The sequence below is a fragment of the Sinohyriopsis cumingii genome, chromosome 15 (assembly GCF_028554795.1).
Source record: "Sinohyriopsis cumingii isolate HCF-2022 chromosome 15, ASM2855479v2, whole genome shotgun sequence".
NCBI lineage: Eukaryota > Metazoa > Mollusca > Bivalvia > Unionida > Unionidae > Sinohyriopsis > Sinohyriopsis cumingii.
Window position 1 is genome coordinate 99,167,177 of NC_142975.1, and position 16,037 is coordinate 99,183,213.

Genomic DNA, 16,037 nt, shown 5'->3' on the forward strand with positions numbered 1-16,037 from the left:
CACCAATCATGAATTAGTGTAGTTAATTCCCTGCATGACAAACTGGAAGTATTAGCAAAGCAACATAGAAACCTCTCGCAAATGTCATTAATTGATATATAAAGTACTAAAACAAGGATGCTTTCAGTGTGTGAATCATACATAATTTCTATGAATTCGCACACTTGGAGAACAGTGATGCGCAAGTACCCCTTCCAATTATTTGAAAGTCATACATATGAAAATGTGCTCAGTGAAGTATACAATTATTATTTCTTGTCGCATGATTTGTTTGTCGGATAGAGAACTGTTTACACATCGGGATTTTTCAAGCATGACATGAATGGTTGTTAAACTTAATTTGATTGTCACATTGTGCAATGGAATTAGTATCACGGCATAGTTTGACTCTTTCATCAAAGATGTTTTACAAATGCCCGTTTAAATAAGGGCTACCTAGAAACCCAAAATGTCCGATTTTCGCAGTGGTTCACTTTGTTTTTGTTCGGCAAATACTGGCTGGTGTTAGTGATGATGACAATAATTCTGAAAGTTATGGAGTATATCAGATTACTGGAGCTGGGAAGGTGCTTATGGAGTGATGTTTAGCCCGAAAATGGTGTTAAACACGAGTCAGATGTACATGTTAGATGGATACAAATAGATGGCATGACGATCAATCTCCCTTTCGTCAGTATTTAGAAATTAAACGAAGAAAGGTCAGTATAATGGGCATATTTAAAATACAGACGATTTAAAAGCAGAATACAATTTTCAATGTTTTATCAATAAGTTAAGCCATGTGGATCATGTGCAGAAAAACCATATATCCATATCAGGGTAGAGACAAACTGAATAAATAAGGATACAATAATGAAATTAAGAAGTAAATACATTTATCTGAATATCTATCTCTGCACAAGCAGACTATTACACCGAGGGACTAAAAGCCATAATACAGCATTATGCAAAAGACAAGATATATGGCATGGCAGTCTGTAATCTACTGATGCAAGAAAGTAAGTTTATGTTAGTGAAAATTCCTATTTTGGAGCAGATGCATCCAAAAGATAATATATGTGAGCTGTGGAAAATTGTAAATAAAAGCCACAAAGATGAGTTCCCCAACATTTAGTTATGCTTGTGCCCCTTCAGAACGAAACACATACAACTATTCATACACAGAGATGGAACAGAGTATGCTCATAACAAATAACAGATTAATACTTATACAAATAAAGGTGAATCTTTTGATTTCAGAAGAGCTCTCAAAAAGTGAAGCGGGAAGAAATAGAGACTGATATTAAAGTGTTTGGTAAATATTTGACCGCTTTCTCCTCCCTTCCTTCTTTTCTACTCTCCCCTTCTTTCGGTGACCAATGGTGAAGTCCCCCTTAAAATAAAATCTGCTTAACTTGTAGATGTGGAACAAATTTGGAGTGTTTCATTTATGCAGAGATAATTAGCCAGTGAATATTTAATGAAGTTGCTGATGGAAAAATAAAATTAGGATAGAATCATCACGGGGGCTGATTTTAAACAACTAAAGTTTATTCTTATAATACGTTTTCAGTCTCAAATAAGCAGCAACAAAGAAAGAGTGGAAACAACAAGCCATACAAATTTTAACAAATAATTTATTTCCCTGGAAAAAAAAGGAAAAATGAAAAACTGATAAAACAGTTTTAGGAAATCAAATCCAGAAATAATCCAAGACTAGTCCATGAATTAAATTTTAGAAGTCATAGTAATGAGTTCAAGTTTGAGTATAGACCCAAATTCCAAAATATAAGGCGATGACGCATACTGTAGCCTTTATAGCACATATGTGTCAACAGTTCTTTGTTGATCCACAAACAATATCTCGGTGTTTGACATTCCGAATAAAATTTCAAGAAATTTCATTGTACAAGAATTCTATATGAGCGCTCAAATATTTCCAGGAAAAATAATTAATAATTTAGAATCAAAACAATCTGAATGCACATTGAAATGTAACTACCAACTTATCACAAACAAACACTTCCAGAACGCCCAACTAACTGAATTCTATATAGACATTGGTATAAGGCCTGAATCATGCGTAAAACATATGACCGGATGAGGGTCAAGTGATCATCTTCCAGAACAGTGTAGAAGCTATTTAAATGTATAATTTCACGGATTCCAATACAGAAACGATGTCAATCTCTGTATTCCGCAATACAAATATTTAAAGCATTTATTACCTGATTCTCAAAAAAAGCTCAGGAACTAGGTCGACAAAAAAGATTTCTGGAAAATATCAAATTCCTAATAAACAAAATTACATTACTTAGACATGTAAGGAAATTACAAATAAAAATATTTTAAAACTTACAGACAATTTAATTAAATCAAATATAAATTAAATCAAATATACATAACTTTATCACCTTGTGTAAAATCTTTAAAACATGTAGAATAGGACAGTGTTGTCAATAGTTTTAGTTTTTCACTAACAAATACAAGTACATGAGGCCGCAGCAGTCTTTCACACCTGCAGGAAGTACAATAAGATATATTTTGTTGGTATTCATCCTCATTCCCATGCCCACGTTTGTTCTATATGAGATTTTATTTGCATGATGAAATTGTTTTATTTATTCTGTTTTAAGATAGCATTGTAACGTTTTGCAAGTTTAAGTAATAAAGTAATACTGGTAATACGATGTTTTCAAAGCCTTCATGCAGTGCAAAGTAAAGGGCCTGGTGGCTAAAGTAATTTAAATGGAGCCACAAATAAATGTCCTAAAATGTTGAACAAAACTCACTATCAACGAACAGGTAGCCTGTTTGAAAGTATTTATATTTTCTTGTCATCAATGAGAAGTGCATATAACTATATGATAACCATATGTATATCTGTAATCTGCATACTGGAAATACAACAAGTATGTCAGCATACATAAAGGGGCACCATCTACTATCCAAAGATGGAAAGACTATGAAGTTCATATGTGTATCGACATGTATCATATTACAGGATGTTTATCGTGATGTAGATCATACAACCAAAGCTGAAACAGATGGTCACTGGGATCAAGAGGAAGATTATGTCTTCTTGGAATTGAAAGCCTGTCTCCTGACATATCTTTATTCTCAGGCAGACCAGTCTACCAAAACAAGACCTTCTCAGTAAGGCAGTGAATTTTTTTCCATAAGTTATACCAAGTTTCAGTAATGTGTAACTAAATATAATGTACTGCTGTTGTCAAGCTGGAAAAAATGCATTTAAAAGTATGTGACTCAAAACTGATGCAGCAACGGTAAACGTGTTCAACTTACAAGTTTGCAAAATATACTTACTAGACCTTAATTACATCCAGTATAGTTTTGCAAACTGCAATTCCAAACATTATGAAGCTCAATGGCGGTTTTGCCATTTCTTAACTGCACCTAATCCTTAAATAAGTTAAATTTCACCTGGTGAAAACAACCATCTTTCCCACCATGAGGCATATTCAAAATCAACATATTTTGTCCCATAAACGTAACTGTTGCTCTTAAAACTTTTTTTTCTTCTGATAAATAGGAATATTCTGTGTTATTCTTCTATACTGACCAGATAAACATTTTATGAGCCTTGTTGTCGCTTTTGTCCTGAAAATGTATCATCTGTTGGATGCGAATTTTATAAATTCAAATAAGCACCATCTTGATCATTCAGATGTTTTGCTTCACCAAATATGCAGTTTAAAGCATATGGGTACTTCTGTAATTTAAGTTCATCTTTTTCCTTGACAAACGCGACTAAATCTAATATGAAAACACATATTCAAAAATCAAAGGTGGACAACCCTGTATCTCAATTTTCCACAAACAATAGTACATTCATTTTCTCAATTTGTGCTCTTATTCCAAAAGTAATTTCCTTAATCTGTGCTCTTACTCCAAAAGTCAATATTTTAGTTGCATTTATGCTAGACTTAATTATCGCAAAATCATAAGGGTTAGCAAGTCTGCTAAGGTGAAATGCTCATACGGTATAGCTCACGTGCATTTTAGGAACCAAATGCATTGTGATGGGGGACGTAATCCATCCGCCTTTGCTCCTCAATGGAATAACACAATACTAACAAATCACCAGCTTACCTCGGCCGTCATGATGATGGCATCTTCACTGTGGAGCGGTTGACCAGCATTACTGATTGACATTTGAACGAAGCAATGAAGACCACCCATGGAAGGCCCAATACATCATGAGTGATTGACAATCCAGTACCATTTCACCAATCAGTGATCTTTATGTAAATCATATACGGACAACAGTAATTAATTTTAATAGTGATGTATATTTTCTACCTATAGAAAACTTACACGCTGACTTAAGGAGATGCCCAAATTCTTCAGCTTCTGTTGAAACAGTGAAAATTGATCCCACTGTGTAAATATAATAAGTAATCATCCGAGGTATGGACAATCACATTCCAGATAGCAGCAGCTTTATTAATACAAAAATAGAGAAGAAAGGGGAAAAATATATGCTAGAGTAAAATTATTCCTAGATACAGAAAACATGTCAACAAATGAAGTTTGGGTGTCAGGTTTTTGTGAAATATAAATTGGCAGCTTACAGTTTTGAGGAAAAAGGTCAATATCACATATACATAATGTATGCTTCATTTTCTGGAAAACTGCAGGCTGCATTGCATACATTCAGAATGAAAGTTTCACTTCGCAATTCCAGTGTGGGGTGTACAGTCATATCAACAGACTGGGAATAAATCACACAACCACAGTTAACTTGCATTTGAGAAACAATAGATTTCTCGGAGTGAATAGTAAAACTTAAATAATCCACCAAATATACAGTGTCTTGCACATTGGATGCACAGTCAATAATGGTGTCTGCTTTCAATAAACTGTCATCAACATCCACCACGTATCAGTGGCCAAGCATGTGTAGGTAGGAAATAATTTGGCTTTAATTGCTTTATGAAAACACCAGGAGAAAGAAGACGAACCACTGCAAGCATGGCTAACCTGCCTACCCTAACAAGATTGTATGAGTAGTGCAGTTGAACTTTTTCCATAACTTTCCAGTTTTAAGTAATATGTAACAAAATATCATGTTCTGTTGGAATACGTGATTTAAAAAAGTTCTGTATTTCAAACCGATGCATCGAAGGTAAATATATTTTTTCATCTGAAAAGTTTGTAAATAAATACATACTTTATTTACATCTAGTACAGTTGTACAAGCTCAGTATCCAAAACCCTATGCAGATCAATGACTCAACTTAGTGGGTGCCTTAAAGAATTAATGGAGTTCAACAAAAACAAAAAACCCAATCAATACTGATTCATCGCCAAATGTGGATATTTTTCAAATAAAAGTGACAATAACCCACTTGTGACTTTTGTCATAGATTTTTAACTGAATTAGTTGATAGATGTATACATTGTAGTACTGAAAATACAATTAGACCTGCAATTAAACCATTGGTTATTCGTACTTCTCAATCCACTCTACGGAATAATGTTTTACTTAAGAGGTTTATGAGAACAGTGTTCTTTACGAAGCCATCATTTCCAAAGTATATATGTGTGCAAAATGTGCAACTAATTTGTTTAACTCTCTTCTGTAGTTACAATGTAATTACCAATTCTTCTAGAATTTACCGAGTATGAAGTTAATCATGTTGCTTGCCTTATCAAAGAAATAAGTGTCATACAATTCACCTTACCTTGCATTCAATTTGATACAAATACACACCCCTTCCTTGCTGAAACAATCTAAACCATGGCATCGTGTGGAGCCATTTGTTTTGTTGATCACTGTTACTTGCAACAGACTAAAGTGTTATGAAATTCTGAAACAGTTATTTATCAGCACACAATCCTCATATGAACAATTTGCCAAATGAGGCATATCATGCTCTGTAAAGAACAAAAGTCTGATATTGATACATCAGTGTTTATGGCTTGTGGATTGCATTATTTCTGCACCATTGCAAAAGACACAAAATTAGTACAATTATGAGGGTATCTGTGTTGGCTAATGCATGTACTTTCAGGAAATGTAATGATCAGCATGTTAAAGACAAGATTGAATTCAGTAAACACGTCTTATCAGCATCCATACTTTCATAATGCTGATATAATTTACAATATATGCTTTTTACTAACAGCACAAACATTTTCTTCCTTATATTGTTGCTGTTAATATTGCCATACCTGAAAACCTCTCTCTGAAATCTCATAGAATCAAGGGGGATTAACAAAATAAACTATACCTGACAAGATGTTTGACATAAACTTTATGAAGCTCACACATGCCTCAGTAAACCCACCCTTGGTACTTCCCACGTCATAAGACATTGAGGCTTCCATTTCTTATGCTTTCAAAATTAATCAGCCAAGTTGCTTTACATATTTATATTTTGTTTTAATTCCAGGTATATGATTGTATCTATATTTTGTAATTTTATTCATGGCTGTAAAGTTATTATCTTCTGTTTTAAGAATATTAAGAGCATAACATAGCACAAAATTACATAAGATCTATAAACAGATGCTTACGTATGCGTTTACAATTACTAGTTATAGTTCTAATGATGACTTTGGGTTAATATCTCATAGACTCATGTGGTTTGGATGGTTCTAGAATAATTACGTAAATTCCATTTGGTTGGGCTAGGTTATGTAGGTACAGTTTGAAATATCGTTGTAATAGATGGTGTACATCAAGGAGAGAACTGAGCAATCAAATTCATTCCTATTTTTGATTCATTTTCATTTGTGTTCCTCTGTTAAGTCTGCAGGTGTGCTTTATGTTGTACTTAGATATTATTCGAGAAGAAAACTATTTGTACTGTTCAGTGGAAATAAAAAGTGCCGTAACTGTTGTAAATTATTCAAAGGAGTTCTGGACAATGCTATATTGATGTTATGATTCTTGCGGGATCAGTACACTGATAAATACCTGTATAACCCCACTGACATTTTTTTCATAAAATACCAAATACATAGATCATCGCTTTCCCGGTCATGTCCTTAATTTTGGTCCTTATATCTCTATACAAATGCTGATACAGATACACACACTCTCTGGAGTGTCCTCCTTTCTTAAAGTTCAAATATGGTAACCCTATTCTTGAATCATACATAATTTCATATTATTTGTTGCTCTTAATACCAGTAGAAATATTGATTTATGTTTTTGTACATACACTGACCTAAATTCACAAATTGGAAACTTGCAATTACAAAATTAAATTAAAATAAGATTTATCTGATCAGTGTTCACATCCTCAAAATATAAAAGAAATAAAAAATAATTCTGACCCTTATTTTGAGCGATATAAAGCAGTTCTTGAGTTAGATGCAATTGTTAAACGGAGAGTGTCACGTAGTGAGGAAAGTTTGCTGATGCTTCATGGTTATACATATGCTTGTAGTTAATTCATATAATTCATAGTAAGTAGCGTTGTTCCGATTATTGATTATAGTGGATCATTAGTTGCTTTAGGAAACCAATAAGATGATCGATTGTGAAACTCCATAATCGATTGTGTGTTCAGGAAGACTACTACGTTTTAGTTGTATGCAAATCTGAAAGAATAGTAAAACTCCCAGCCACTAAAGCTGATCTGAAGTATTAATTCCCTTCACAACTACAAATATAAAACTATAGGATATTCCGTAGGTACAAAATTTCATAATTAGGAACATATAGTCATGATTACATAATCAAGCGGTTATATTGTTGAGTTCATAAATTTAATCACAAATGTGATGATTTGATTCAGTTCAAATGTAAAATCCTTTGTAGTATTTGTAAATAATGACAATTACGAAAACCATGTCCTTCTATACTTTAAATGACAGACACGTTACATATGAATGAGATGATTATGGAGGATTGCAACAGTATTTCAGTTACAAAACACTGATCAGCCATTAAACGTTGCTTTCATTTAAGAAAAGATGTAGACAAAAACAATGCACAATATACAAAAATGTAATATTATTATCAGGCTAGAGTATACATGCCATAAAAAGGGATTACTCCTGTACAATTATTAACCTTTTGAACTATTGATCAAAGATATAACTCTATAACAAACAAAAATTACAATTTGGTCTAATAACCGATTAGATTCGATTATCAGTTAATTAAGTAGAACTGATTATCAAATCTGAAGTTCTGACCAATTCTCATCACTAGTAGTAAGAGCACCTGGAATAATCTTAATAAGTATTTTGTAAGATTACCACTATAGACGCTGCTTGTCTGTTGTTTAATCATTACGCAATGACCCGTCCACTGTAATATTCAAATGAATTTATACTACCACGTAGAGACTTCTCTGTTTGTTTTGCACTTAGTTAGTCATGTCATGACTGGCTTTGAAGCACTCTTGTTAATTTTCGGGACTGGAAATCCAAAAATAACTTGTAAGGGCTAAATTACCCCATGGCAGTTTTAAGAGAACACACCACATCCATTCGAAACTGAGAGATTCAAATCTAGGGAGGAGTCTCAATAAGCAATTTGTTCAGATTAAATCCGTTTACCCGTCAGTATATGTGCGAACGTCACCAAATATGGATCATAGAGAAGTTAAGAGGCATTAGATTTTACACCCGAGTAGCAGAAGTTGTGTGCTCGTTAAAAGGCGGGAAGGAATTCAAGTGAAATTCTAAGTTGGACTGAGAGTGAAGGCTTCTTGAGGAAGCTTTCCAGATGGGTCTGAAAAGTGACACCCGAGGATTAGAGAGAATGAAGACACGTTGAGGGCGCATGGGATGTCTATTAAGTCATCACCAGTTATGGTGCAGGCACAGTGCCAAAAGGAAACATGGAAGAGAGTACAGGAAATGTCAGAAAAATGGATCCATAAGTGCCATGAGATCAGCTAGTCAAGGGTACCGGAAGTACCAAGAGAGAATCAAGAGACATACAGATGAGTAACATAATCAACACTGAAGGGAAACACTCTCACTAACACCTTTAATTCATATGATGAGATATTAATAGCCAAATGTGAATAGGTCATTTTTTGTATTTATTTGAAAAAATAGTGATTGAAAAATGTGTTGATGTAATAACCAGATAAATTTGGTTTATTTTATTAAATTGTTATACCTTTCCCTGTGAGTTATTCACACACCTAAACTGTCGGCAGTACTGACTGGGGGCTAGGAGCTGTTTAAGTTGTTATTGTCCACCTTCTCCGGGGTTAGAAATAATAATGTAGGAAGCAAATTACAGAGACATATAACTGGAACAGTCTTTGCACTCAATAAATATGTATGATTACGTTTATAAATTGAGATATGCAATATATATACATACATACATACATATATATATATATATATATATATATATATATATATATATATATATATATATATATATATATATATCCTCTGTTCTTCATTATGACAACATTCATATTGATTGACACAATTTTGTAAAATGAGTAGCATTATTCTTTATATAATCTGATTACTTTGTATAAAGATCTGCATTTTCATCTAATGAACATTCTTGTGTTTTGAGCTCAATACATTTTCCACTATTTCCATTGTTTACATTTTTTACATAGCCATTTGCCGGGGTGGCTTATGATTCTTGCTGTCACAGGTGACATTTACAAAAAGGACATAATTCAAGGGTCTTACACAAATAGTCCAACATGTTTTGCCATTATTTGCATGAAGAGAACATTAGATTGTGTCCATGTATATGCTCATTTTATGCACTTGTTTCAACCATATATAACGTGAACAGTCAGTGATACATATATGCCCAACAGTCAGCCATCCCTACAATTATGAATATATGCAGATGTAATAATGTTGGGTTTTAAATATGAAAGCAAAGAAAGTGATGAGTTTTCCATTTTAATTTTGATTGGCAGCTCATGCTGCCATTTATATATCATCTTGTTGTTGTCACAGCTCTGAAGTGCACTGGTTAATTTGCTTGCCACTGACTGTGTTGGTGTCACATGATTTGTGACATCACTTAAAATGAAGAGGACAAAACTGACCATGCTAACGGAAATGATTGCTGTTCAGCCGGCCATTGACATGAAGTTCAATATCAATGCCCATCTTTGGGGTCATGAACTATATACATACCCAACTTGGGGATTCATTAAACATATCGAAATAGTTGCAACCATAAGCTCCTATAACATGCCCAATTCTGGAGTAATGAACCATCTCCAATAATGTGTTCGACCTCAGCATCATGAGCCATACTGACACCAGATATAGTTGCAGTGTTTCCTACAAGAAACTGACACCCTTTCGTTCGTCTGTAACCCTACCATGGTTGGCCATTAAATGTTTAAAAAAATTAATGTGCTATATAGTCAGATTCGTAGTTATACAAGCATTCTGGGTATGATTTTCTTTACAGGAGTCTTGAAATGCAAACTACAAAATCAGCAGTAGTAGCTAAAACCATAAACTGACCTTTCATATAAATGTGTTCTGACCAGTCATATGCCTATTAGGTCATGAAGGGTTCAGTGAAATACATGCTAACGTGCTTTATATTTTTGAATCCAGAGGAGTGAGATACTATATGGATGATTCTCAACTAAAACAATTCTTCAAATGAATGCAATGCTTCTCATTTTATACAAAAATTAAATCTGCACTAAGTTATTGATGATTAGAAAACAGCAATAATTTCACGATGTATTTCAAGTACTTACCCCAGGTGATATTTGTTTCGACATCCAAAGTAACTGGACTTGTTATTTTCACATGTACTGTATAGTTTTTGTTTTGATTTATAAATGCAGTTGAATTCTGAAGTGAAACCCGTATTGCACCATTTGCCTGGGTTGACTTGTTAACAATCCAATTTACATCTAGATGTATTCCATCCTGTATAATGAAAAAGAGCACTTTAGCATACAATTTTGTGTAAGAAAGGCCAGTAAAAGAGGTCCCAGTGGTTTCAAATCAGTCACCTAAGTCTCTGTAATATAATCTAGATTATTTTGTCAAATAATCTGGCACAGAGTCCAACCTAGAGCATCTAAGATTTCATGACAAAATAAAAAGTGAACTTGCTGGAGTACAGGTTCCAAAATTAAGGATACTACTGATCAATGGGTCTCAATGATTACAACCAATGTAAAGGTAGTATGAGGAAATGTGGTCCGATTGATCCCATCTTCACGGCCATGATTTTATCTTCCTTGCTGGCTAAGAGGTTACATTAGGTTGATGACAGTCGGCTTGAGGTTTGTGAGACCAACAGCCGATAGCCAGCTATGTGTTTATTTAGTAATTAGATGGCAGAGTCAGCTAGTCACTTAAAATGTCACTAAGATGACAATATTTCTGTGTTCACAGTTACATGTGAGAACATTTGTGCACAAGCGCCAACTAACATCACATGAAGCGTAACAATCAATTTGAATGAGATGAATTTTAAAATCTACAGTAGGGGAGGCTAATGTCTCAGACAGACAAGGGGCAATGAAATTAATTAGATTTAGTCAGTCATCTTGTCCTTTGACATTTTGACAGTATAATCAATAGGATGTTTACTTTTCTACCTGACAGCACTCCATAAAGTTTGGTTCAGATATGGTCTGTAGAACTAATGACCTTCATGTTTGACCTTGAAATTGATAAAGCCATTTTCTTTATCCTAAAAGCAAGCTATATATATTCACAAAGTCCAGTGGAGCAGATAGAAGAAAATTCAGGATATTGTGTGAAATAAATTATGGAACAGAAGGACAAATGGAAGCAATTTCTGATGGACAAATGGATAAATGGACAAAGTCACAAAGTATATATATGCCTTATGGAACGTGTATACAGATCAACCATACATTACAAATTATTATTTTGCTTGAACTACAAGAGACCCATACGACTCAAGATTTTGATCTAGGAAACACATGGGAATTAGGTACTTAATAATCATTCTAGACGTAACATTGTCTCGCTAGAAATTGTTATAATTTGTTTTAAAGTACAAAACTTTGTAGAGGCTTGTAAAGACATTTGTTCCTGACTGGTTCCATTTGAAACATTGTCTTAAATACCATTCATCTAATACTTTCTCCACAATACAGTAATTGTTCTATTTCACCTTAGAGTACTCTATATTAAAAGAGCCTTGTGCAGGTTGGGCATCCCTGTTAATATAATTATCATTATTAGTGTCAGTATTAATAGGTGGTCTATATAAAATATGTGGATCAGAGATAATTTACAGATGACCATTATATACGTACGTGTGTGCGTGTTACATTTAATATCAATAAATTGTGACTTTTGTTTAGCTGAATTTGCCTGCAAGGATGGTGGCCGATGAACTGTAAAGCAGTCAATTAAAGTAAAAATAAAGATTACTCATCTTCTAGTCCAACCAATCAACAGCTGTTATAAGCAGCATTCTGGTTCAATGTTTGGATGGCAACATTTGAATACATATAAAAAATACCTAAGTTCTGCTTGGATAAGGACTAAAGAATAAAAGAGGGATATGACTCTATACATCAAAATATGTAACATAAAGGAAATGAAACCAGCGATGTAAGTAAAATTTAAGAATTAATTTATTTCCCAAGAAAGCAAAGTGAAATTTTAAGAGAAATACAGTATTGTATTAAATCTCAAATGATCATATATGTCCCATCCTAAGTCCAAAAGTATAGAATATTCCAAATGTATTGCATATCTATATACTGTCCTTAACTGTAAACACTGATTGTAGTTTAAGCCAATGTTCATTTGTAAAACAAAATTTTAGATAGCTTTTGGAAAGCTAGTTTGCATAAAATTTGTATTGTTGCATTGAATTTAAAGCTGGCCTCCTTTGTATTATCACATTAATTATGTCTTTTGGATCAAATGAAGGAGGAAGAATAAAAGAAAAGTTAAAAGGCATGAAAATCCTACAAACTTAGAAACTAGCGGCCTTGGTCGTATGTGGGGTAAACTCACGTCACTTGATCAATCAAACACTGTTAAAAATGTTATTGTGCATGTAACGTAAACTACCTTAAACTGACTCGTTCATAACTGTGATAAAAGACAGCAAGACAGCCAAGTGAAATGAATACTTTGTAAAATAAAAAGATTGATTTCACAGATACGGACCATTGTTGGCAAGCGAGTTTCAGAGAATTCTTGAACTGGCACTTAGATATATCCTCAGGGATGATAAAAAGTTTCATTATTACTTCCAATGATATCATGACATCAATATTGTGTTCACTGAACAAAACGAAAATTGAGTTTCAACGAAGATGATTGTCTCACGAAATAAATATCGGTTGTTTTTGAAAACAAAACGGATTCTTGTTTGGTGGTGTATCAACAGTTAGTCTTGTTCCCTGCTAAGTTGACTCCCAGTTTGACATCATACTATTAAACACCACTACGGGAACCAGACTCATCACGAAAACAAAAAGCTGTCACGTATTACACATATGTTTTGCGTACACATGATGGTTGTTGAAACCAGTTGGAATGATCTTTCACATGTTGGACATTTTCAAGATAAATGTTATATAAACAGAACAATGAACAATATAATTGAAAAAGCGTAATGTTAAAAAATGAGTATTCAGTCATTAAACAGCCCAATTCCCTAATAACGCCCTCCCCGCCGGTTCTGTCAATGTCAAAGTGAATTCTTTGCATTTTTTGGAGGTCCCTCGGTAACTCGCGCCCTTGCTTATAGTGCGGGCTGTGTTTGTGGACCCATTGTGCACGAGTTATCAAGGGAGAGGTGCGTTAAAGTAGACGGTATTGCAGAAAACTAGACAGATGTAGCTCTACAATAACAACAAATAATCTGAACTTTCTACTTGCATTACAAAATACAGTAGGAAAAAGATATTTGTTTGAGATCTGATTCTTTTCACATCAAAGGTTTGCCTGAGGCTGTTGCTGAAATTGGATTTAGTGTCAGGATTTTAAACTTTTTGGCCTAAGATCTAGGGCAGGCCATTGATCTGCACACAAACAGAGAAACCTTTGCAAAAAGTATAATAAAAGAGAGATTTTAAGTAAAATGTGGCCAGGACAAAATAATGATAGGTCCAATAAGCAAACAAGACAAAATAAAAAATAAAGATCTCCAATTTTACTCTCCTGCACATGCGAAAGTGAAATAACCGATGAAAAACAATATTTCTAGCACAACTAGGCAACATCCTAAATGAAAATCTCTTAGAAGCAGACATATTTGGATGTATTCAGATGTAACCCCCAAATGTGTTTCCTACTCCAATTTCAGGCAAAACTGACATTAGTCTCCAGGATTTAATTAGTTAACCTGGAAAAGGTTTGATCTCTAATTATCTTTGTTGGCGCAATATTCTAGAATATTTTCAGGATAACCCAAACCAGCTTACCTTACTCGTCAGAAATGCTGATACACAATGTCACATAATTGCCTGCGGGGCATGCACTCCACTGCAATTTCTAATTTGTCCGAGTCTATAGACTATAAGAAAACATGGGTCACCACTTTTACAAAAACATAAAGAGGGCAACCTGATATTCTGCTGCTTTGGATGGGATATTCATCCATTTAATGTTCACAAACTGGTCATGAAATGTTCATGTTCAATTTACGAATAGTCGATGGGTAATGATCATTCATTGGCTCTTCAAAGGTCAATCAGTAAAACTTCTGTTGTTAAGGACTGGACCATAATTTGAGCTACATGTATTAAGTGTGATGCGCCAAGTCATTTTTGCAACAAAAAACGCAAGTTTCCCAAACTGAAATTGACATCTTCTGTTGATAACATATTATAACAGTATTTGCAGTGGTGACTATACCTTGATTTCTGCTGAACATCCAATGAAGCCAAGTCCTTAGCAGGAAGAGACCATTTGAATTACTAAGGGGGTGGAGTAAATGTGAAAATTATTGTCTTATTCTAATTTGTGGTAGAAACAAGGACATTATGCCATTCTTTGCTTTAACTGAATCAATATTATCTTGTGATGAATAAAATAATATAGAAGACCACAATCCAAAATCATAACTTCGCCCCATACAATCAGATGGCCAGTCCCTTGCATTACACATGCATTTAGAATTGAAAAAGTTAATAGTTATGTTCGTGTCTATTAAATCTTGTAACTGGACCATTATTGCTTAAGGACTAAACATGTGGTTAGTTTTCATGCTTAAACAGGAATATAGATTTGCATGGTTCAAGAGAAGTTCGACAAGGTGTGCCTCTTGTCAAGTCAGCACATACGTTTTCTAAGTGCACGAAATACACGAGACTTTTCAGATTAAGTTTTATTGTCCATATATATGATCGATATAAACATCACTGATAGGTGAAATGTTATCTGATTGTCAATCACTCCTGATGTATCAGGCTTTCCATGGGTGGTCTTCATTGACTGGCTGTTCAAATGTAAATCAGTAATGCCAATCAGCCGTTCCATGGAGGATGTGCCATCAGTGTGCTGGCCAAGGCACAATGGTGATGTTTACATATTTTATTGCTATGGAATGTTATTGTGGCGCACAAGTGGAGGGATTAGCTCCTCAACCACGATGTGAGGGGTTCCGAAACTACACGTGAGCTGTACTGTCCACCACCGCCTGCTTTCCTGTCTCTGCGAGTAGTATGTTCATATCCATCAATACTGAGAAAAATATCAGTCTGACTTCCAGTCAGTTTTGTTTCTAATACATCAAGCAAATATACACTGTTATCTGGTGAAGTTAACATAAGTTCAACTTTATTTTCCCTCTGATACCCTGAATATTTATATGACCTTATTAACACCCTTCCTGAAAATCCCATATTCATAACTGTATTATAAAGATTGCAATTAATATTTTGGACAATCAAGGAGACATAAACATTATATGGACATTTACTTCAGCTGTTCTTTTTTCTACATCATATGTGTCTACCCCTTGAAATGAAAATATGTACGCAAAACCAAAACAAAACCTTACAAAGACCAAAAAACCTTACACGAAAAAAATGTATTCATACATTATATAAGATCAACAGTTTTAAAACAGCAAGGTATATTTTTGCACATATTTATATAAATAT

General features: G+C 34.0%; 1 protein-coding gene across 3 annotated transcripts in view; it reads right to left on the reverse strand.

Moving 5' to 3' along the window:
• LOC149782379 (uncharacterized) overlaps window positions 1-16,037 on the reverse strand; it is a 225,994-nt gene that overhangs the window by 108,635 nt on the left and 101,322 nt on the right. For all 3 annotated transcript variants that reach the window (XM_089933774.1, XM_089933773.1, XM_089933772.1), the window contains exon 5: window positions 10,680-10,854. In XM_089933774.1, the coding sequence (XP_089789900.1) occupies window positions 10,680-10,854 (175 nt within the window). The remainder of the gene's footprint in view (window positions 1-10,679; window positions 10,855-16,037) is intronic.